The sequence below is a fragment of the Penicillium rubens genome (assembly GCF_028828025.1).
Source record: "Penicillium rubens strain IBT 27055 chromosome Unknown utg000003l_segment0_segment0, whole genome shotgun sequence".
In the NCBI taxonomy this organism is placed as follows: Eukaryota; Fungi; Ascomycota; class Eurotiomycetes; order Eurotiales; family Aspergillaceae; genus Penicillium; species Penicillium rubens.
The window spans coordinates 9055510-9079350 of NW_026890601.1; the positions used below are offsets into that span (position 1 = coordinate 9055510).

The 23841-nt window shown below is 48.5% G+C and overlaps 9 protein-coding genes across 9 annotated transcripts; 6 read left to right on the top strand and 3 right to left on the bottom strand.

Moving 5' to 3' along the window:
• Positions 1 to 366: 366 nt before the first annotated feature.
• N7525_009691 (polysaccharide lyase family 20 protein) lies at positions 367 to 651 on the bottom strand (the record flags this gene model as incomplete). The annotated part of the gene is made up of 1 exon (XM_061214829.1): positions 367 to 651. The coding sequence occupies one exon, from the start codon at positions 649 to 651 to the stop codon at positions 367 to 369; it is 285 nt and encodes a 94-aa protein (XP_061069260.1).
• A 1497-nt stretch (positions 652 to 2148) lies between these two features.
• N7525_009692 (uncharacterized protein) lies at positions 2149 to 5917 on the top strand (the record flags this gene model as incomplete). Its single annotated transcript, XM_002563749.2, has 2 exons — positions 2149 to 5044; positions 5097 to 5917. 2 exons carry the CDS (start codon positions 2149 to 2151, stop codon positions 5915 to 5917), a joined length of 3717 nt encoding a protein of 1238 aa, XP_002563795.2.
• Positions 5918 to 6512: 595 nt separating this feature from the next.
• Positions 6513 to 8277, bottom strand: N7525_009693 (MFS transporter; the record flags this gene model as incomplete). The annotated part of the gene is made up of 2 exons (XM_002563750.2): positions 6513 to 6806; positions 6865 to 8277. 2 exons carry the CDS (start codon positions 8275 to 8277, stop codon positions 6513 to 6515), a joined length of 1707 nt encoding a protein of 568 aa, XP_002563796.2.
• Positions 8278 to 10039: 1762 nt separating this feature from the next.
• Positions 10040 to 11704, top strand: N7525_009694 (uncharacterized protein; the record flags this gene model as incomplete). Its single annotated transcript, XM_061214830.1, has 4 exons — positions 10040 to 10974; positions 11037 to 11444; positions 11501 to 11642; positions 11690 to 11704. The coding sequence occupies 4 exons, from the start codon at positions 10040 to 10042 to the stop codon at positions 11702 to 11704; spliced, it is 1500 nt and encodes a 499-aa protein (XP_061069261.1).
• Positions 11705 to 12247: 543 nt separating this feature from the next.
• On the top strand, positions 12248 to 13912 carry N7525_009695 (cytochrome P450; the record flags this gene model as incomplete). Its single annotated transcript, XM_002563753.2, has 3 exons — positions 12248 to 12441; positions 12500 to 12949; positions 13006 to 13912. 3 exons carry the CDS (start codon positions 12248 to 12250, stop codon positions 13910 to 13912), a joined length of 1551 nt encoding a protein of 516 aa, XP_002563799.2.
• A 775-nt stretch (positions 13913 to 14687) lies between these two features.
• N7525_009696 (uncharacterized protein) lies at positions 14688 to 16466 on the top strand (the record flags this gene model as incomplete). Its single annotated transcript, XM_061214831.1, has 1 exon — positions 14688 to 16466. One exon carries the CDS (start codon positions 14688 to 14690, stop codon positions 16464 to 16466), a length of 1779 nt encoding a protein of 592 aa, XP_061069262.1.
• Positions 16467 to 18053: 1587 nt separating this feature from the next.
• On the bottom strand, positions 18054 to 18658 carry N7525_009697 (uncharacterized protein; the record flags this gene model as incomplete). Its single annotated transcript, XM_002563755.2, has 2 exons — positions 18054 to 18303; positions 18555 to 18658. The coding sequence occupies 2 exons, from the start codon at positions 18656 to 18658 to the stop codon at positions 18054 to 18056; spliced, it is 354 nt and encodes a 117-aa protein (XP_002563801.2).
• A 1657-nt stretch (positions 18659 to 20315) lies between these two features.
• Positions 20316 to 20836, top strand: N7525_009698 (Clr5 domain-containing protein; the record flags this gene model as incomplete). Its single annotated transcript, XM_002563757.2, has 2 exons — positions 20316 to 20473; positions 20623 to 20836. The coding sequence occupies 2 exons, from the start codon at positions 20316 to 20318 to the stop codon at positions 20834 to 20836; spliced, it is 372 nt and encodes a 123-aa protein (XP_002563803.2).
• A 764-nt stretch (positions 20837 to 21600) lies between these two features.
• Positions 21601 to 23136, top strand: N7525_009699 (uncharacterized protein; the record flags this gene model as incomplete). The annotated part of the gene is made up of 1 exon (XM_061214832.1): positions 21601 to 23136. One exon carries the CDS (start codon positions 21601 to 21603, stop codon positions 23134 to 23136), a length of 1536 nt encoding a protein of 511 aa, XP_061069263.1.
• Positions 23137 to 23841: the final 705 nt, after the last annotated feature.

A 23841-nucleotide genomic window follows, 5' to 3' on the forward strand; every position in this document is an offset into this window, starting at 1 on the left:
AAGCAATTGCTATTGCAGGTTAGAACTACTCTGAGATATGTAGATAGAGTTGATGGCAACATTTTTGGCCCATCATCCTCAAGCTCTCTCGTGGTGGTCCTCAACTTCACCACCGAAGCACAAACTGGTACAATACATATATGTAGTTAGTGTGTTTATTTCCGCTTAATGCTCTGTTGAAACCGTCCGGCATTGAGCAGTTTAAAAAATGGGGATAATTACAATAAGCGTAATACACAACATTCGAAACCATGCAAGTCAATACTCGCCAGCATCGATACCGGCTTAAGCCGCAATATCTGCAAGCGTAGTCTAAGCAGCAATCTCATCATACCACACATTCCTAGTCCCCTGGGATCCCTTCATCTACTTATCATCATGCCAGTCATTCGCATAAAGGCCAACCCGGAACTGGAAAGCCCGATCATCGTCAATGGTAGTACTAATATCCTTCTCATCCAACACCTTCTCCCCATCATACCACATTTTGTAATGCCCGGTCCCATCCGACTTCCACATCGCCTCGATCTCAATTCGGTGCCATTCACCTGCAGTGACAGTGACTAGATCATTGAAACCCTTGACCTCCTGCTTGCAGACCGAGCCCTGCGTGACACGCGAGTGGGGTTTATGACCCTTGAGCGAGACCATCGTTGTCGGCATCCAGTCTTCACAGCCGCTGCGAAGTCGGCGATGAATTGTGCAATGCTGTAGGATTGCACGGGGAGGAATTGCCAGTCCTCTTGCAGTCGGAAGGAGAAACCGGATGTCCGTTGGTTACCGTTATAGGCAAGTCATCCATGTACACTGGATTGCATATCGAGTAAACAGATGCCAGGTAATATAAATTTGAAGTAGAGGGTATTCCGTGTGTATGTACGTATTAATTCGGGTGTTACTACCTACATAGATGAGACGAAGACTCATGGTCTCTTTCGAGCGTGGGGGAATAGAAGCTTGGCCTCGAGCACAAAGTCCTTGAAAGTTTGGATGTGGAATCAAATTGCTGTCGGATCGAGCATCAAACCCTGTCCAATCCACACGTGGCGAAGCAAAATCCCCGAGAAACAACGGGCCTTTTTATGCGAGAGCTCTTTAGCTAGGCAAGAGAGTCACGCACTAGGAGATGCGACTCCCTTGCGCTCATGTTGGTACACACTAGTAGCTAATAGGAACTATTACATACATACATATAGTACGTAAAAGGAAATATGGAGTACAAAGATTATATATGAGCATGCATGGATAGTTTTGAGGGCATACAAGTATACAAGTATACGAGGTTATTTCTTCACGGCCATATTTGGGGCTAACGGGGCAATGGGGGAATGTGGCAATTGTTGCATATATTTTCCGTGAATGTATTTCTGCATATCATTGGCCCAATTTAGCTGTTCGTATTCCACGCAACTCATTTCCCCTGACGGCAACAATCCGTGTCAATCAACACGAGGTTAAGAATAACATTGACTGCGCCTTTCCGAGTACGAGATAACACGAACTTCGATGCAACTATGGAGTACTCTGGCTAACTATAGAAATTGCTATGTAAAAATTGAAGGACCTTCCTCCAACCTCACCTTTTAAACACCTTTTACTTTTCTGAACTGGGAATTTGGGATCTTTTGGGAGAGTCGCTGTTTAGCTGCAGCACATTAACCCGATAATCAGCGGACTAACCAATTATGGTCTGATTGTTTGGGAGGTCGCTGTGAGAAACGCCATACTCGCCGTACAGATATTCTTGGAGGACCACCTGCTGATTTCAGGTGGCCTAAAAGGACAATATCAACCGGCCTGTGCCTATCTTATGAAAGATTGGATCTACCTAAAATAGTGTCCGTTCCGAGTTCCTTTTCTGTTTCATCTTTGCGAACTCCTATACTTGCAGGAGAAAACAAAAAAAATAGTTGGTGGGTTCCTCTTTGTTCTATGCAGCCACAGCCGGGTCGCACTATTTCCTACAAAGAAACCGATACACTTCGCCTCCACAAGGCTGCCTTCACCAAGACTAGAATTGACGGTACGTTCTAGCGCAATTAACAGGAGACTGGGGGCTTGGGGCAACATCGTGACATGCTAACAAAGAGCAAGAACAGCCTAAACCGGTCAACAATGCCCCTCGAATAAAGGTCTACAAAAAGAGATATGAGCTATTGGCTGTTAATGTCACCTGGCCGGCCTCGTAATCTTCCAAGCCAGAAGACCAAGTCTTCAAATCAAGAAAAACTAGCTTTTCGTCCTCGCCCTCCGTCGCTGAAGCTTCCAAAGAAGCCCTTCGGTCTGGAAACCCGAGTCACAGCTGTCCGGGGCACCGTTTCAGGCCAATCGAGTCCCACAATCTTTCAAGACCAACAGACAATGCCGGTGCAGATCGCGGACACCACCCGTGGCCCGTCTGAAGCGGACCCAGGGGCCCCTGCTCACCACATGGCACCCGACACTAACAAAGGCCAGGGCCAATCACACCACTTGGGTCTCAAAGAAGAAGATATTGCAAGCAGGGGCCCCGGGGATACTCGGTCTGCCTCCCCGCAGAAATCTTTGGACACTATGAGAGACTTGGTATCCCAAGATTCCGAAGATGATTCTGAAATTTCTCCATTGTCGGACTATCTCCCTCCATTGCGTTCAGCTTCCCGCTTAGTTCGCCTCGTCCCAGATCTATCCTCGCACTTCTCCATTGTCTCCCCGGTCAGCGCTGATTCTAATATGGACCGCTCGATGGGGCCCTCATTTTTCGAACGGGAACTAGAAGAACGCGTGCAGACGTTATATCGAAGCTCTGCAGACGTCGATCCCGATGCATATGGGTCTGCCGATCAATCGGAGATCCCCCATCCGTATTCTGGATCTGATGAGACTTTGGATTGTGCTTCATCATGCTACAGCCGTCGCACTTCGGTGACCAGTGTCGACAGCACATTCTGGGGAGATGATGAGCGATACCCTTACAAAACGGCCGATGCATACTCGATCTATTCCCCTGTCGCCGCCGGCGTCTTCGACGATGCCCATTCCATCTGTTCCTCGCGGCCTTCCTCGGTAGTGGCGCCCTGCCAGCTGCACGTGTCAAAACTCGCTTGCCCAATTCCCATCACCAAAAATGTATCAATGAACGACCTCAAGAACAAGCCCTTGCCACTGGAACCATCCTTCGGTCCCAGTTCAGCCCCTAGTCACGCAGGCGACTCCCCCCTTTCGGCAGTTTCACCACGCCTCAAGTCACAATGGTCAACGCAATACTCCAAGAGGGAGTCGCTGGTCTCGTCGCAACACCCCGCCGCGGTGAGCCATGACGAGTGGAAGCGTTCCATGTTACACCAGTTGAATAACAAAAGAGAATCCGAACTTTCACGCGATACGTGCGGACACAGCCAGCGTCAGCCGCAGCGTCATCGTCGACAGCGATCAGAACTAGTGATGGGTCATCGAGCCCGCCATGTCCCAACATTATCGCAGGCCACCGAGGAGCTCGAACATGCGCTCGCGGGCCTGACCGACCACGATTTGACTCACAAGAGGCTGATCCTCGATGGGCCGTTGCAGATCAGCCGCCATAACGGGGACATGATTGCTACCCGGCCCGCGCCCCTCCCCCCTTCCACGAAGCCTCACTCACAAACACCACAAGGGAAATCGGCACTGAAGGACAGCAGTCGCGTCAACATCAAATCAAGGGATACAAGTCCAACCAAAGAAAAGAGTTACAAACTCAGTAAGAGAGAGGCGAAAGACAAGCCTCGTCGATCGGGCAGGGATAAGGAGATGGAGATGGATGAGAAGCCCGACGCAAAAGATACTCCAACTTCCAAGGAAAACATCAAAAAGGCAAAATCCAAGAAATCTTTCCTGGCATTCCGCAAGCAAAGTCAAGCGCGCGATGCAGTTAGCGTCAGCTCACGGTCGGAGGATTCCCTCCACATGACATTGGAATCGCATTCTGCCGATCCCTTCGACCTGGCCCCCACGCGCGACAGCCTGCTACTTCAATTACCTCGTCTACAAACTAACCGTCTCGGGAATCCCTTCGATCACGTCGCGGAAAAAGCAGTGCTATCGGGTAGCCCCGGCCTAGTTGCCATGGAGGGTGTGAACCTAGAGGAGAAGCCCATAGCCTCTAAAATCCGCCAGAGCTGGGCTTTGGTCTCGACTGCCCAGGCGAGCAGCGTCCAACTCACCGAACATATTTATGAACTTCCTGCTACTCCCCCATCGCCTTCATCCGCACTCCCTGCTCAGGGCGAGCGCAATGTCCCAGTCAATATCACCCTCCCCGAAGATATGCCGGTGGATTTGATTCTGTCAATTATGCAAAACATCGACTCTCTGGATGACCTTTTCAACTTCGTCCTCGTCAATAAAAAGATCTACACCGCATTCAAAGGTCGGGAGCTGCCCATGCTGAAAAACGCCCTGTTTAAGATGTCCCCGCCCGCTTGGGAAATGCGCGAGATGAGTCCGCCATGGGAAATGGAATGGCAGCCACTTATAGATCCGGACTCCCAGGTTCCCGAATACACGCCCACCCTGTATCTGCAGAGATACGCGCAGGATATCTACACCCTTGCCAAGCTGAAGGCGTTGGTCCTTGCGCGATGCGCTCCGTTCCTGCGCCGCGATACCATTCGTGGCCTGGCGGGCGTGGATAACACCCGCGCTGAGGAAGTCGACGATGCGTTCTGGCGACTCTGGACCTTCTGTCGGATTTTTGGCAGTGGCAAGGGGCGGGAGAATGATATCGCTGGCCAAATGGACTGGTTGAAGGGTGGTGTCCAGGCGAAGAATCACTTCACCTCGGCTTCGACGATGACACAGCCTTTCGGTATGAACAATGTCCTATTCGAACCGCCCGAGGGTTTCGGTCGTGGGAATCTTTCCGGTCTATCGCAGAAGCAGATGTACGATCTGACAGAGATCTGGACGTGCATGGGTGTTCTGTTACAGCCGTTGCATGGAAAGTGCATTGAAGCCCGCAAGGTCGGCATTTTCGATGGCATGAATGTCCCAGATGGTGATATAGCGCGCGAAGAGACCGTCCTCGGTAAGTGAAATAATCATCCGTTTATTCGATCACGGCTAACTCAGAGACAAAGAGGAGTGGACTTCATACATTCTCACGCTCGGTCTGGGCGCAGTGTTAACACTCAGCTCAGTCTGCCCGGCCGACACCACTGCCGCCACATTTACCAAAGCGAAGTCCCTCGGTCTCGCGAAATGGGAACCAACCGAAACCGAAGCAAGTCGATCATCATTCCTGAAAGAAGCCGTCTCGCGCGCCTACGAGCTCGAAGAACGCGCGCTTGATAGCCCGACCGATATCAGCCCGCAAAGATCAAGCCCGTTCGAAAGCGACCGCGAGATCCGTGAGCGCCAAGCCGGATTCGCCCACGAGCTTCGTTGCCGCCGCGAACGCGGTCTCGACTCTGACCCCGCAGGCCGGTTATCCTTCTCTGCCGAACGCCCTATGTCTGAGTTCAGCACTATTGTCCGTAATCTCAACGGGTCGATCCGAGGCCACCGGCCCATTCAATCGGTGCCTACTGTGCCTGCGCTCGTTATCGACAGGTGCTCGACTTCAACTGCTGGAACGGCTCCTCGTACTCCGACTCACATGTCTGATCCTGCCACTGCCTTTGCTTCGTCGTATATTCCCCCTCTGCGGCCGCAGGTCCTAGACCCTGTTGACCGCGCCATTGATATGATGGTTAACGAGCTTGGCTTTAGTTCTCAAGATGCTAAGTGGGCTCTTAAGATTACGGATACTGGTGAAGGTATCGATGCTACTGCTGCTGTGGAGTTGCTTCAGCGTCAGCGGATGCAGAATGAGCGCAACCCCTTTGGTCAAGGCAATACCCTGCTGTCGGATGTTATCAAGCGTCAAAAATCACAAGAGTTGGGCTGGCGCTGGGCTTGATAGGTTTCAATTGCTTTGATTTTTCGTTGTTTCTTGGCTTGCGTTCCATTTCCTTCATGCCCTTATCCACGCTTTACTGCCACGACCGTTATGTGCTATATACCCTTGCTGTTTATCTTTGGAATTTGGGTTCCTTTGGAATTTGGATCGTTCTCATAGATTGCTTTTGACTTCATCACTCCACCCCTCCGGATTGTCTGGTTTTATGACTCTGTCCAGTCTCGAATTGTGCTATCTCGTGTTGTCAGTATCTGTTGAGCATTTTAGCGAATAAATTGCGATGTTTTATATAGGAGATATCTATTCTAGACAGCTCGGCCTAGCTTGATATAATTCCCTATGTATTTGTATCCATCTCAGTGTCGGCAAATCCCAATAGTTGAATAGTATTCTTTCTTGGGGTCATGGCAACATCTGCAGAGATCTATCAGACTCAAGGTTGAATCGAACCCATTTGTATCCCAGCAAATAATGCGACCTCAATAATCTATCTGAAGGAAAGGGCTAATGTATATCCAAATGCGTAAAAAAGGCTGGAACGAAAGCATAAACTCGTCACATCGTCATGTCGGCATATTTTGTAAGTCCGTCTATTTCAAACACCACACGGCTCGTCGTCATCCGACTTGTCTCCATCATCACTGTCCTCGCCCCAACCCTCTGCTTCAAGTGAACGCCCGCGGATACCAAAGCTCAGGATGAAGCCAATGAAGGAGACCGCAGCAAAGACTCCAAATGCCAGGGCCTCTCCTTTAGGCTGGATCTTGGCTGTGAGGGAGAACAGCCCTCCGGAGAGGAATGGGCCTACTGCACGTCCAGCTGCGGAGAGAGTTTGTGCAAGGCCATTCAAGGCGCCGAGGACGGCATGGTTAGGTGCCGAGTTTGTAACCTAGAAAAATCATTAGTTTCCGTGGAGTGTACAGAAAGAGAGACTTGGAATTCTTTACCAGAAGCAGGGCACTGGTCAGACCACCCACAGAGGCGATGGTCTTGACCAGCAACACAAGACAAAGTTCGACAGCCATGATGGCCGACTTGCTAGTCAAACCCTTACCAGCCTTGCTCTTGTACCCAATGAAGGGTAGTAGGATAAATGAGATGACAAAGCCAAATAGGCCCGCGCGGTAAGACCATCGATTGCCCATCTTGTCTCGCAGGCGGTTGAAGATACAGATTTGGAAAATGATGGTCACAATTCCAGCAAACCCTTGAGCAAGGCCGATCTCAGACGGGGTCAGTGACCGGCCGGCCGGGGGTTTGGCTTGTGCGAAGATTGGGAACAGCGAGTTGAAGGAAACATTGCAAAGAGCAAATATCAGGTATGTCACAAGAAGTAAGAGTGTGTCTCGAGTGAAGATCTCATCCCAAGTGAGCTCCTCCGGGTGGCCAAGTATGCTAGACACCTCGGACGCAGAGTCTAGATCACTGTCGTGTTCATCGATCTCTAGATCGCGGCGGCCGTGGGGGTACGGCACTGTTGGCGGGACCTCCACGTAGGTTGGGTGGCGGGCATTGCCGGTAAACTGCCACAGCCATGTGAACAAGCTGCGCACCTTTTTGCCGATTTTTGGAAGACTGTCTGCATCTTCGAGGCTCTCTTCCAGGAAGAGAGCTGTGAAAACGAAGTCCATCAGGAGGACAACAGCGGACAGTACGTTTGGCGCAAGATAGGGATATGGGTTTTTGCTGCCAGTAAAAGGGTTTGTCTCGAAAATAAGAAGTCCGCCTAGGAGTGGTCCCGTTATACCTCCAATTCCGTATATTACCGGGAGGTATGTAAAAGCCTGGGACTGATTGCTTCGGTCGGTGATTTCACCAAGGCAGGTTGACACCAAACCCTGGTTGCCATTTACCACGCCCATCAACGCCTGCACAACTATAGCTTGTGCAAGGTTTTTGCAGAATCCGAATGCAACGAAGCACATCGCAGTCAGAAAGGTGCCAAGCAGAATTACCGGCTTGCGACCAATACGGTCCGAAAGCCAGCCCCAGAAATAGTTTGTGCTGAATTGAGCCAACGCAAAGGCCGACGCAATGCTGCCCACGTATACGCCCACCTGTGACTGTTCAACTTCGGGGAATGTCGATGCCATGTCGGGGAGGTAGGGACTGATCGAGTTCAACGCCGTTTGCTCCGCCAGTGCGATTATCGCTAGCACTGCCATTTGCCTCCTCGGCAGCGGCGATGACGTTCCAGGGGTATCGGCGGTGTCATAATGGGGATCGTGTGAGCCGTCCGCAGAGGATTCGGACTGGCCCGAATTAGGTCGCCCACGCGACTTGGGTGGTGGAGTATCGAAGGTCTGGTAATGCTGCGTGGAGGAGCGGCGATTGAGCAAAGCCCGGTCTGGACCCGTCATTCTGGCGACACACCAGCAAAAACAAGACTGAATCAAGTCCTGTCACAGCTAACCATGCGATTGGGGGTTGTGCCGAAAGCCTGGTTGTAAACGCAGTGCTGTCGTGTGAGTGCTTAGTGGTATGGTCGCAACCCGCGCTGGTCGAATTCGCGCGCGGTCAATAGAATAGATGTGTAAATGCAGGTCTAAGTAGATGATCGAGAAACAAATGTGTCAAAAAGTCTAGAAGGATTGAAGTTGTCCGTAACCTTGGAAAAGACCGCAAGCCGGATCAGGGAACACAATGATGATGTAAGCGATGCTGCAGATCCCATGCTGAGTAATTTGTTCCAGCCAGCCTACGCAGTAGCGCGGAGTACAATTATTGATTCCAATTTATCTGCATGGTGCTTGTCTTGCTTGTTCCTTATTCGATTGAGATTCATAGCCCTTGCATATGTCGATCTTGTGTTACAATTTGGTGCCGAGGCTCAACTTATTCCAGCCAAACTATGTAGGGTAAATTGACCTATACTTAACTAAGACCAAATCAGTAATATCATAGGATATTCACGAATGTCAAATGACGAAACATGCGATATAAGTCAAGGGAATACAGTTTGGGTATTTATACGCAACTTCGGTGGGCCCGCCTAGGGCACAGGTTATGCAGGCATCATGCTGATGTGATTTATAGGATTGGCTGTCAAAATGTATAGCCAATGGAATGTACCGTTTGGGTGCATAAGGTGGCGTTTATTTAATGGTGGCTCTTATAGCTTCACTCAAGGGATGTAAGTAAATTAGTATTGCAGTCTATAGTTAATTATAGATTACCCTCATCCTCTTATTCTTTATATAACCTTCGTGTATTCCAATTTTTCCACATAGTGCATTTTGACAGTGCCTCCTTTCGATAATATATAGGCTCCACTCCATTATATTACCTTAATTTGTCACTCTCTTTCTTAGGCTTTGGCAAAGGATCTAGAGGCTCTAAGGGTGGAGGATGCTCTGATACACCCTCTATATCACCAAGGCCAATTCGCCAGAATAGGTGGGTTCCTGTTGATGGGATATCTTGAGCCTAATAGACTAGAAAATATGAGGCGCAAGGGAGACCCGTTGCTTTTATGAATTATCTGTAGCTCTTTATCCTTTGTAACTTGCTCAGTGATTCGTCGAATCGACTAAGAGGTCCTACCTAAGTAGTCATGTCATTATAAAGCACATGTGATGGTACTATCCATGGATAACCTTTCATTGACTCATAAAATCTGTTGAATGCCTGAGGCATTACCATGTGATAGAACCTCCATGTATGATAGCTCTCTCTCCTCTCCTTCTCTTCCTCCTCTCCTCGTGTGTGCGAGGCAGTCAATCCACGCAGCGTTTTCTCCATTCCATTTCCATCTAGATTGCATCTCCATTAAAATCGTACTCAAGTGTACATATGTAGCACGTCTAGCATATAATACTTGCGAAATCCTTTCAAGTAACTATGTTGTAGGTAGAAGTACGGAGTTACGGAGTAACATATCGGCCAGTTCTATTTTATTACAGCAATACTGTTGCAGTTGTGAGACTGGGGACCAAATACCGAATGTAACAGTTAAATACATGTAATGGTGAGACTAGTATAGAATATCTACTCCGTACTGCTGACCATGAACCTGCACTAGCACAGTGGTGGTAGCACTTGCCGTTTTAATTGGGTCATCTTCACCCTCGCAGATTGCTTTGAGAAATCTCTGCATTCAAGTTCCTACACACGAGTCACATGATGCCTCTGAAAAGAACTGGTCCTCGTGAAAGCAATCTTTCCCACAAATCTGCGAATCCTTCCTCACCTCAACTGCTAGCAATGGCCGTGTCACAGAGAACTACCGGGGCCACTGCTCCACTTGCCAAAGGTGTCAAGCAGAACGAACCGAAGAACGCCTCCAAATTTACCGACGGCGCGTCCGATGAGTTCGAGTTCGGAGGCTCAGTCGGCGCTACACTGTTGATGACAGGCTTTCCCCTCTTGATGTGGTACATGTGGATTGGCGCAACGTACTATGATGGCATGCTTCCTTTGCCTGAGTCCAATCAGACGTGGGCTGACTTTGGCCGTCACCTTTGCCAACTGGTCTACGAGGGAGCCTACCCCACCGCCAAAGCATGGGCAATCTACTGGACCTTTTTCGTCATGGAGGCACTGATGTACTGCTACATGCCTGGAGTTTCGAATTTCGGCCGGCCCCTGAGGCACGAAGGCGGCAAGAGGCTTCCCTACTACTGCTCCGCCTATTGCAGCTTTTACGCGACGCTTGCCATTGCTGCCACCCTGCACTTTACTGGTGTCTTTCCTTTGTACACACTGATTGACGACTTTGGTCCTATCATGAGTGTCTCCATCCTGTCCGGCTTTCTGAACAGCTTCATCGTCTACATCCAAGCTATAGTTCGCGGGCGAACCCACAGACTGTCGGGTTCTCCCATTTATGATTTCTTCATGGGTGCTGAACTAAATCCCCGTGTTGGGATTCTGGACTTCAAGATGTTCTACGAGGTCAGAATCCCGTGGTTTATTCTGTTCCTTATCACCTGCTCCGTGGCGGCTCGCCAGTACGAAACATATGGCTATGTCTCGGCCGAGGTAGTCTTCCTGACTGGAGCGCACTACCTGTACACCAATGCTTGTGCCAAAGCCGAAGAGATGATCACTACAACCTGGTAAGTTAAGAAGAAAGAAGAAAGTTTGCGTTAAAATCTCAGCTAAACTGACGCTGGAAAAGGGACATGTATTTCGAAAAGCTTGGATTTCTGCTCACCTTCTGGAATATGGCTGGTGTGCCTTTCACTTATTGCCATTGTGCACTTTACTTGGCCAACCATCCCCCATCTGAATATCACTGGAACCGATACGCCCTCGCAGTTTTCTCTGTCTTGTACATCTTTTTCTACTGGATGTGGGACAGTGCAAATGGCCAGAAGAACACGTTCCGCCACAAGGAGAAGGGCCAGCTTATCAAGCGGAATACGTTCCCTCAAGTGCCGTGGCAGGCTATCGACAACCCTAAGACGATTCAAACAGACACAGGCGATCACATTATGGTCGATGGCTGGTTTGCAATCATTCGAAAGCCAAACTATGTACCAGACATGTTCTTTTCTATGTCGTGGGGCCTGATTACCGGTTTCAAGTAAGATCCCCTGTTTACGAAGTCATGGATCGACATAACTAACTACTTACTAATAGGAGCCCATTCCCTTGGTTCTATTCCATTTTCTTCATGGTCATGATTATCCACCGCACCAACAGGGATATCAACCGATGCCGAAGGAAGTACGGCGAGGCCTGGAAGCGCTATGAGAAAGAAGTACCCTACTTGTTCATCCCCGTAAGTTTCAAAAATAGGTGTTCGAAATGGTGGGAAATTGCTGACAGATTTGGAGTATGTGATCTAGTTGGTGTGCCGACCATGCAGAGTGGCCCTCGCTTCTTTCCCTTTAGTGTCGGAGAACTTGGGAAGTCGTTCCTTTTGCCACCTCCTATCCACGGATGTCAGTTTAATGACTCCGATGGTTTTTAAGAATGTATCTTTAAATTCACTGAACGTCTAGCGTGCATTAACGATGGTGTAATTTCCAAAGGCCGCTTTCGACTTCAGCACAAATTCATCAAATTCCATACGCTTGAAACTTCGTCAAACCTAGCATACTTTAATTCAAACTATTACTCCGTACTTGCGGGTTGACTACAAACCAACGGCTTCGTTCAGGCCAAATGGGGCCAAAGAGCGTATAAACCGTCATTTCTTCCGACATCCGTAGACAATATGTATACATGTGATCGCGTCTCGTTCTGGCCAAAGAGTGTCTGGACGTATCATGGTAACCTAGTGGGACTTTTCGCTTCTCCCCGGTAAGAAAAAGGACAGATTATGGATGAAGTGCAATTGAAAAACCAGCATCCTGCAGAGCAACCCACGACAATTACATGAGCATGATGCTTCAGATTCTTGTGTCGGCTTTGCTATTTGCATGGCTTGCTTACGCTGCAATAAGTCACAGGCTCACATCAAAGGCAAAGACGAGCACTTATTCATGTCCGCCTGTTCATTTCTCTTGGATTCCCTTCGTCGGTCACATCCTTGGGATTGCAGCTAAAGGCTCTAACTTGTACATCTCATCACTATGGTATCTCAGCCTTCCTCTCCATCATATAATATACTTGGCTTACACGAAAGTTTCTCAGTTCGACCCAACGCTCGTCGATGGAAACCCTGAAACTCCCTGGAATGGACATGCACTTGATTCACCCGCTGGACTCGGATAGCATCAAACAATTTACGGGAATGCGTCATTTAAGCCTGATGTCTGTTTTCCATGTTGCTGTTGGGCCTGCCATGGGCCTTGTACCTGCAAGCCAGAAATTCCTCACCGATCCTGATACTGGTGTTTTCAAGCGGGAACTATCCAGGTTGTTTAACGGCGAGCTACAGAACTTACAGAATCTTCGGAATTATGCATCTCTGATGGACCAAACAATTGAGACGTACTGGTGTGAGACCTTCTCGGAATGCGATTCAGAAGTTGAAATTGGTCTTGGATCCTGGATTTTCGATTTCCTTTCTCGCTCGATGGGTGCTATGTTTTGGGGGGAATACGGCCCCTTCGAAGATGGCAAATTTCGCAATCACCTCAGGTAGGTACCTCCCTGGAACTCCTCCCGGATCACACAACTAAATCACTGTCTTACAGACTTTTCATTCAGAATCTGGAGGCCTTGCGCAATCCAATTCCGTGGCTGATACCATTTGAGCTCCGTTCAGCGCGGAAAGCCGTTCGTCAGAAGATGGAGCAATGTGTTAAAAATGGGAATTACGGAAGGAAACAAAAGCAGGGAGTGACGCTCTTTGAGCGGCTGGCTTTTCTCTACGAATCCCTCGAGATTCCTCGAGAGGGTTTTACCGACTGCCATTTGGTCGCAATTGTCGGACTGATGTCTAATGTCATTAACATAATAACATGGGCATTCTGTGAAATTGTGGCTGATTCAGACTTATTGGTGTCATTGCTGGCTGAGATTGAAGCCATTGTTGATGCTTCATCCCCCAACCCGGTCATTGATGTTGACCAAATTCGACGCTCCTGTCCACTCCTAGTGGCAACATGGTACGAGCTGTTGCGTACATATGGGGATTCTCCCGTTGCACGTGGCGTACATGAGGATAGCGTCTTCAACAACAAATATCAGCTTTGGAAGGGCTCGATTATTATGACTCCAATTCATCTGCACAATTTCAACATAGACATATGGGGAAAAGACGCTGAAATATTCCAGCCCAGTCGGTTTCTCCAGAAGGATGGAGAAGTTAGACAAGACCTTGTCAAGCACCTCAACGTCTTCGGCCTCCCTGGTATGCACCAGTGCCCCGGGCGGTACCTTGGTATGAATTTGACACTTGGAATGTTGGCCAAGGCTCTCCTGACCTTCAACTTTACCCCGACACCTGGCGAGGCTCTCGGGCGAGGGATCCTTCCCGCGCGAAAGGATACTATGTTGGGGCTGCCGGCTCTGAGCGGAGACCCCAGGGTCATTGTGAGACGTCGCGAAGGAATTCGAGCAGTTCATCTTAATTTCGATAATGTGAGACCTGGGTGGTAAGGAAACAGAGAGTTTATGGAAGGTTAGCTCAATTCGTCCTGCATAAAGTCCAGCGCTTCAGGCGCCGGGATAGTAGAACTAGAAAGACAAAGTGACCCTTACCACGTCATGTCAGCCTTGGGGAAGATTCATCAACCCAGCTAGGATTGGTTGAAGTACGTTGAAACATGCTTCCCATTTGGAAATATTACCATGGTCGATCGCTATAATTCTGGAAGACTAGGAATGTTCTTAGCGCAATAGTCCGGAAGCGCCGAAATAGGCAATCTGATAGCCTCCCTGTTAGGCTAACAGCCCTGGAGGTCTGTCTTCAGCTTATTATGATACGATGTTACTTTACTCTGTACTTAGTGATTTGACCTGTTTCTCCGAATGTGTTGGTTGAGTTGGTTTTGGGTGCGGCCCGACGTTACATTGCGGATCGAGGTGGATGGGGCCTGTCCCGCATATGGACCCACCTGGGGGAAAGTCAGAATGTGAAAAATACTGTAAGACCCACTCTAGCAGGGACCACATCCAATAAGAGTCCATTATCTGTACATTAGGTACTGTACAGAATTGTGGATATCGTCAGACGTACCTAGGTATGTAAAGTACGACTATGTATGTATTTCTTTAACGACATAATCTGTTATCTGACTGCACTTGGACCTGGCTTATGTTTACCAATCAGCTATAATTTCTTCACCCTTCTGCTAGCGCACATTGGTTATTACCTTGCACCATCTACGCCAGCGCACTGACCTGGAATCTGTCATCCCAACCCAACGAGAAAATGTCGTTTGGAGTTGGAATTTTCGGCGTGCTAGTGGTACTGTACCTCACAAACTTCACCTACCGGCTATTTCGCAACGTCGCCGCTGCCAAATCTATCGGCCTACCTTTCTTAGTGTATCCAATAGATCCAAGCAACATCATCTGGCTATTGACGTCCGTCCCTTTGCGGCCATGGTTGAAGCGCATCCTTCCAGCGCAGATATGGAAACGACTCACGCTGACGATCTATGGCTGGGAGTTCTACGAGAAGCGCCGCCCCTTCGAGGAATATGCGGCTCCTCAAGGAAATCAAAAATCGTTCTTAGTTGCCAGTTGCGGGCCTCTAGAGCTCCACACCGCCGATCCGATCCTCGCTACTGAGGTGCTGCGACGTACGAATGATTTCAAAATGCCACCGCTTACTGGACTGCTCCTAGGTCAGTTTGGACATAATGTTCTCACAACGAATGGAGAGAGATGGGCGAAGCAGCGCAAGGTTGTTGCAAGCGTGATCAACGAGCGTATCTCTAAGACCATCTTCGATTCAACCGTATGTCAGACCACGGGCATGCTAGATGAGCTTCTTTTCATTGGGACCGACAGAGAGAAAGTCTCTGCTCAGTCGACAAAAATGTTCGATATGATTAAGCAAATCACAATTCATGTACTAAGTGAGGCTGGTATGGGTGTAAAGGCTCCGTGGAGGAGCAAAGACAGCGAGAAATCTATGTCGGGTTTCAAGATGACATATATTGAAGCCTGCAAAGTTGTCATGGAATCTGTCACTGGGCCGATAATTATCCCAACTGACATACTTTTAAATTGGCCGTCCTGGCTCCCTGGATACCGGAAGTTGAAGCAGCTAGGCATTGCCAAGCGCGAGTTCCCTATGCACACAGAAGTCCTTCTCAACCAAGAGCGTCAACGCACTTGGAACAAGAAGACCTCATCAGGACAAAGCAATATCATGAGCCAGTTGCTTCAAGCAGCAGGGGAGCAAGATAATGAGGCAAGATCCCTCAGCAAGGAAGAGTTGAATGGCAACCTCTTTCTTTTCACGGCAGCGGGGTTTGAAACAACAGCAAACACCCTCTCCTATGCCATAGTTTTGCTTGCCAGGTATCCGAGATGGCAGGAATGGCTATTCGAAGAGGTTGATTCCTTGATGCCTACAGACGTGTCAGAAGCTCCAGAGTATTCCTCTGTCTTTCCTAGGGCAACGCGTATCATGGCAGTTATGCTAGAGACATTGCGACTGTACACTCCTGTTGTTCACGTCCTTAGAACAAACGAGACACCTCAAGAGTTGATGACATCCGAGGGCATGATTTCCCTCCCAGCCAAGTCGTCCGTAATTATAAATCACATTGCATTACATCTTGATCCAGACGTGTGGCCCGATGTTAACCGGTGCTCTGACCCATCATGGGTCCATACCGATAACAATGAACTCCCTGACGAGTCCACTTTTCGCCCTTCTCGCTGGATCAATCCCCTTGGGTCTGCACGCCCCATATATCAACCGCCGAAGGGGTGTTTCCTTCCCTGGGGTCATGGACCGCGTGTCTGTCCAGGACAAAAGATGGGCCAGGTTGAATTTGCCGCGGTCATGCTAAAACTGCTACAGCGCCACCGTATAGATGCTGTGCCGCTCATTGGGGAGAAGCCAAGAGAAGTTGAGCAGAGGTTGGATGGACTGCTGAACAATAGTGTTCCAAAAATGACTTTGATCATGGATGGCATATATGATGCAGACAAAACGGGAGGCGTGAACATGCGATTGACTAGTCGAAAATGAAATTCAATGATTATGTTAAGGCAGTGAACATAGAATCGGGCACATATCTGTATGTAGGTATTGTTGGATGTGATCTTCAGTTTATTCAAAGGGTCATTCCGAGAGGAAGTGAGAGAGACGATGATAAGCCAAATAGCTTTACTGGTAAAACCATGTGAAAACGTGTGGAGGATCTTCGATATTTATATTTAAGGGCAGATGCGTGTGCAAGAAGGCACTCGGATTATGGCATTTTCTCTGCGCCAATGACTTGGTGTAAATTCATTCTCGTTCAACCACGACATTATAACTCTTCCCAATATTCAATCTTGAGATGCAGTAACATTTCAACAGTACTTCTTTTATTTACAAACGATCCCGCCAACTCCCTCCATCCTCCATTCCTTGAAGCTTTTAGACAACTGTAACCGGCTTAGTTAGCTTGAATCGAAACTTCCCAGGTACCTAAGTTACATACCTCCACGCAGACTATTGGAATGTCATAATGTCCACATCCAGCGTCATTGCGGCTGAGCTAAACTGAGACCCGGTACATCCTGCTACATATATATATACATCGTTAACATCTTACTCGCGTCTACATCTCTAGCGATGACTGCGGAAGAAGGCTCGGGTTGGGGCCCCAAGTCATAGACACGTTTCGAATGTTGTCCGAACCTTGACGGCTGCCATTAGCCCTTTGCCATTATTCGGATATTCTTCAAAGGCATTGTTCAAATATATCCATAATATTCATGCTACTCACCAATGTACTCCGATGCCTACACGGCCGTGTTAGCGTTTAACCATGTTTAATTTTAAGTATGAGAGACCTTTTAGCGAAAAGAATAGGACATGGATGGAAGGGGAAAACACTGTCGTCAAGATTTGGGATAAGCATCAATGACCGCGCCCATGCAGGTGTCAACCCTTCCGTCCTGTATAGAGCCATAACATGCTCAACCTTCCATCAACCAGCCAAGTGGCCGAGCAGTAACTCAGCCATCACATCTTCCTTGGTCTAGTGGTGATGATTTCCGCTTGTCATTAACACCGATAAGCGCGGGAGACCGGGGTTCGATTCCCCGAGGGAGAGATTTCTTTTTGCACTTGTTTCGCCCACTTGGCACATTTTTTGGTCTTTCCTTTTGCTCATCACCTTTGTTTGGCTATAATTGCCCTACAATTGCTCAGATTGATATGATATGCCCATGGTTGGTGGAGAGAATGGCCTCTGAACACGGCATGAAAATCCCGATGCGAACATTTAAAGTGGGGCCTTGCCCTAAAAACTCTGCCGCCCCATATATCAAAACTGGACCGAATATTGCAACAAGACAGGCCGGCTGGCCCAATGGCAAGGCGCTTGACTACGAATCAAGAGATTGCAGGTTCGATCCCTGCGTCGGTCACATCTTTTTGCTTCTTAGCTTTCTTTTTGCTCTATTGTTGAGGGAGGGAGATATGGTTAGGTTAGACTGGGGGTGGCTGCTGATCGAAAAAGCTGGTATGTTGACGGTATGCTTATGAATATGTGGAACAACTGTTTAAGGATATCGTCCAATGGCTGGATTAGCATGGAGGAACTGCATATAGATAGGAAGCGTGTTATTGGGGAGGCAAGATTGGGAGATACCGCTGGAATGCCAAAATGAGACAACAGTACCAGTAAATGCAAGCCTCAGAGATTGGCAGTCCGATAGCTACTAGGTAGAGGTAGCTATCGATTTCAGTGGTGATGGTTGAGGTCAGGCCAAACAGGTCTCCGGTCACCCACCGGCGAAGGCGGTGGGTGGTCGGATCCGACACGGATAGTAGCAGAAGGAGAGTCACACGCAGTGGATAAAGCGCCCGCGGTCTATATTTTACTAAGCAATTCCTTACACTACCTAGGTAAGCCTAGTTAGTTATCTAAGGGTGGAAAATCAGGCAGGAGCGTTGGGGGCCTCGGGTTGGAGGGGGGTTCGGATTAGCAATTCCCCGCGTTTATCTATTTTATGATGCCAGGTTATCTAACCAACTTTACACTGTCTATGCAGCGGGCTTGAGTTGTTGTATCTATTCACTTAACCGAAAATTATCAAGCTCCACATACCTAGGTAGCCATACGTCCTGATTAGATCTCGGTCCAAGGAGGAAACGGCGAACCGCACTGCGGTGCGGTTCGTGTAGACCTGCACTTGTGCTGGACCATTTGGCCCCCCAATTGGCATATTTAGTATCCAAAATATTTAAGTTTACTAGTGCAAATTATCGCTATCACAGCTCTGGTTTCTTAACTGTAGTGAATCACAGAAGAGTCTACTGTACAAAGATAACCGGAGATATAATGAAAATAACAAGAGTCTTGACTTTGGTTTCTAAACTAACAAGTAGAAACGAAAATCATAACTATAGGTAGTAATCTCACGTGCAACTGTAAGCGAGATTGGAATTATTCCACATGTAATCTTGGTCCTCCTCCTAAACCCACATACACGTTCCGCAACAAGGAGATAAAAGGACATTTGGTAGAGAGGGAGGTGCCACCTGGCAATACCGATGGTCATGTGATAATTGCACAGGAAAGCTCCTGGAGGGCCAATATATTAGTCATAGTGACTAGTATGACTGCTCTTGGTGCCTGGATACTATGATTAGTGCCATATTACTAGTATATCGAAGACAGTAACTTAGGTGCCAGTACCGACGGTCTGCCCACCTCCGAGCCAACCAGGGTGTAATGATTGCCCCAAGGATGATGGCAAAGGGTGTCAAAGTATTCGCAATAGCAGACAAAATAGCAGGTTCAAGATGAGCCATAGTTGCACATAGGATCACTTCAAGTTCGGAAAATGTCAGTAAATACTGATGTCGAGGACACGGACATACTTGTGCCGGGTTATGTTTGAATGATCGTACAGGATACCAAAGGTTATGCTTGTATGTTATGTAGTCAACCAAAGAGTCGGGCTTGTGAGATGGAGAAGGTTGAAGACAGTCCTGCAGAAGGTAGAATTTTAAGAATATAACATTCGTCGTGGTCAATACTACTCGACCGGGAGGGAGAAAATCCTGTATTTATATTTTCATGATTAAGACCCAGCAAGTCCTTGGGATTCATCCTCCTCGCAATATCCGTTAGGGGACTACTGCTCTGTACACTTTTGCAATCGTACACTTTTGTGTAGTGTTCCTACGGTACTGACGTATTTCTGTGCCACCGACAGCCAGCCTCATGAGGTAGGATTTTCCGCGATAATTAGCTTCAGGGGATGAAGGAAAGCCACCGCTGGCCACGCCAGTCTGTAAGGTTAGGGGCGATCGAGATCGTCTCATACAGAAATGAGGTCGGGCAGCGGCGGCCTGATCCCCGGACGATCGATCCACGGTCAGAAGTGTAAGCTCAGAAAGTGGAAGAATGGGCACTGGAAATCTTCCGGGTCCACCTCCAGGTAAAAGTGGCGCACGAACAATCATACATGTGCTTTACACTTTTGGTAGGAGGCCAAGCATAGGCCTTACACTTTTGCTTCCCTTGGCAAGAGACTTGAGTTCGCCTGTCCGGTGCTCCGCCCCCCTCCCCCACAGCCGCCCGTGACCAAAAGGGTGACCAAAAGGTTGCCGGTGCCTTATATTTTTGCTCGTTCAGTGCCATATCATTTGTCCCCGGCTGCACCCTGTTCTTTTTCCATTGGCTCTTTCCATCGGCGCCCTATCGTACACTTTTGTTTGAGGCTGTACGTGAGAAATCCCTGCCACAAAGCCCATCCTTCTCCATAGACCGCACAGCCCAATTTTTGCCCAAAATGCCTACTATATATTCGGGCCGTTTCCTTCTAGATAGGTTGAAGCTCGTCCATGGTTCTGTCGTTGACCTGAAAAACTCCAATGACTCGGCTTACGCTGTGGGGTTCTGGTCCACTGCCCCCATTAGATGAGCAATGGGAGACACTCAAGCCTATCATCACGGACTTGTACATGAACAAGCACCGCAAGCTCCCTGAAATAGCTACTGAGTTGAAGGAAAGATATGGATTCAACGCCAGGTAATTTCTTTCCCCCGTTCTTCGACTCTTTGATGTCATGCTTGGTTGATGTTCCGGTTATTTTGCGGGGGTTTCCCGCGATGGAAGATTAAAGCTAACCAATGAGTTCTTCCCGTCAGTCACGATCAATACAAACACCGAGTGCATAGGTTATGGAGACTGAAGAAATCGCTCCGAAGCTCCGAGAAAGATGCAATATTCAACACGCTTCGCCGAACCGGGGGCAAAGTGACAAGCGTTAGATACCAAGGGAAGAACGTGAATAAGAAGCTGCGGCGGTATGCGAAGGATTGCCAGCGTAAAAAGCTTATCCGCACCTTGGGCGAGAGCAGAGGCTCCACCCATCCGTGTGTTCGAAGGTAGCTAATACCCCTATGCTTTTCGAAGCCTGCCTGGTAACATGAAATTATTGAAGAGATGTATTTCGATTTTCCTGCAATACGCCTTTTATGATGATGCGAATGGCAACACTTGAAATGGAGCTTTCGTCCACGTCCACGATGCCATCGGTGACATCTATTGAAGGAGATGTGAGAAAGGGCTCCGCGCCGCTTACGATCGTTTTGGACTCAGACCCGTCGTCCTCGTTGCTCTGGAAAGATCTAAGGACCGAAAGCTCTATCGATAGATCTCGCATGCTGCTTAGTGGGAAATTTGAGGAACTGAAAAAGTCGCTGAATACCGATGAATTAAGGTCTGTTTAGACCAAATGTGAAGTCTGGCCTACTGGCTAAACTTGTGACAGGGCAATTACCACCTGGTTTCATCAATTCTGGCTCTTTTCATACAAAACAGCAAAGTATTGGGGACGTGGTCCGCGGCTATGGACACCCGATCTTTTGTCGTTCGAACCATTTCAACAACCAGAGTTCGAACTTTCACCAAAATCACCGCACACAAACATCAAAGACATGCTACCATGCGCCAAGAATGTCAAAAGCGCACTTGCATACGATACCACTCGAACCTTAAACAAAGGCTGCAGTTTGATAATGCACCTGGACCCGGAGAGCTTCGGGAAAAAAGCTCTGGGATCATCTTCCCCAAGTCGACAAGGATCTTCAATAATAGAACCTGTGAAAGAAGACGCAAATATTTTTCAAGAGGAGACATTGTTGGTAGACTCTATGCCTGTTTCTCAGGGACTCGATGATCTTGTGATGCAGCAAAATGAATCCTATTCCGACTCGGATCCTCAAATCCATGCAAATCCATTGGCGGAAAGCTGGACGCCCTGGCCTGAATCATGGATAGAAGCCTCATTCAAGGATACCCTGCAGACCGCACTTGAAACCAACGGATTCAGCACAGTACCACTGGAAGACCTGCCGTTTTCTGTTCCAGAGGTCCTTGGCAGTACCGATCACTCCCTATTTGCAGACTCCTTGAGTTTTGCCATCATGGCTGGCAATGACAGACTGGTATACAATCTACTGGAATCCGGCGAAATGCAGCAAGCAGATATTTCGGGCCTTTTCCCCTTCCATCTTGCAGCGACCTACCTGGATGGCACAAAGGTGTGCTGCCAAATATTTCACACGCTCGTTTGTGTTATGGGCCCGCAGTACCTGAATCAGTTGTACGTGAACAACTTGGGCCATACAGTCCTTGATTGCCTCATGATATCAGTACTGAAGTCCCATACGACGTCTTATCCGAGGGATGTTGACACCGCGTGGGCCCGGGAAGGGCTTTTCCCTGGGGCGGAGGTGGATCTTTGTGGTCGATGGGATGCTGATAGCGAAATTGTACGAGAGCTGCTCAAGGATAAACAAGGAGATGTGGCTTACCATTCGAAACATCACTTTTGCCATACATCAGTTCAGACGATCTGCCACTGCATTAGGGGGCTGTTTGCGTTAAAATGGTCTCCTGATATCAACCACTCCAGTGGATTGTTTCTCAGACGATGTGCTGCTTGTGGGCTCAGCATGCACATGCGGCCCTTACACACCTTGGTTCTGACAGCGGCTCATCTTATCTACAATGGCTGTCAAGGAGAAGACTTGTTCGGAATTGTCGCTTGTGCTCTCTGCCTGCTTTCACATGGAGCAGACCCTGGTCTGAAGTCTGCTATCTCAATTGCTACCCTGCTTGGCCAAAGCCCGACCACAGTTTGTAGCCATGAAGATCTTACTCCAGCTACACTGGCGCATCGACTCACGCCGGAATTTGAACGAAAATGGACCAAAGCATCAAAGGTCGGTTGGGAGATACTCTGCCTGATTCTCGATAACAACCTGAATGGGACTGAAGACGACTTAAGTCAGCTGGGACCCATGAGTCATGCATTTGGAATAGATTGTGCTACTGATGGCAGACATAAGCGCCCTTTTGATATGAATCAAAATATCGCCACGCTCTGGGCAATTATTCAAGTTGAGTTTCTTACCTACCGCTGTCGCCACGAAGGTGATGCTTGCCACTCGGAAGACTTTAATATGCACGCTGTTTTGGAGTCCTTAAAGGTCGGAGGAACGATTTCAAGTGGACACCTGAAGAAAAGACTACTGAAGCCTTTCTGCCGGTGTGGAAGATTCAGTCAGGATTCATGGCGAAATGAAAAAATTGATGATGCTCTGGCCGGCTCCGCAGGAGGGAACAAAGATGATCTGAAAGAGGTATATTACATTAGTGACGAGCTCGACTTCTACTTTGTTTAATACCAAAGAGCGTCGTTGTATCATATGGCTCTATAAAAACCAATACATATGCAATAAAGGCGCTGCAATTAGTACGACAGTACAAACGTGTCAACTGTAGGTGAACACTGTCCAAAGCAGTGGCATGGGGTGTGTAAACTTAGCTACGCTACTAATTGTCATCTCATCTGCGCTTACTTCCATAAGAGATTTGGTCGCTGGAATAAGCCGATCACATCTAGATTGGAAGACATTGCTCCGAAGCATAGTACAAGTAAGTTCCCACGATAGCATTCTGAATCTAGACGTTCCTTGCTAGCTGTGGGCGAAGTAGCACCAGGAGTCAGCATTCCTCAGCTCGTACATAACAGCAGTCCAACAAGTAGGCAAACGCCCCGTGAAAACATCGCTAGCCAGAAGGTCGTACGTCCGCGTAACGATGGCGAAACATACATGATCAGGATACCTGCATGAATAGAGATGCTGATAGTCAGAGGTCGACACCTGCGTCGGTCTCTAACCCGTTCCACTGCCGCAAATAAAGGGTGTCCGCTCAGATGCAGGAGGGGAAGCCAAATCACCATCCACAGTGTTGTTATCGGCCGCCGTAGCTTCAAACACAACAGGCAGCGTAGGAAGCGTAAGAGAATGCGGGAACCGTGAGCAACCGCGGGACTGGGGAAAATACTTGAGGGTTTTTGTGTAGTATATGCCTCAGCCGCCCTC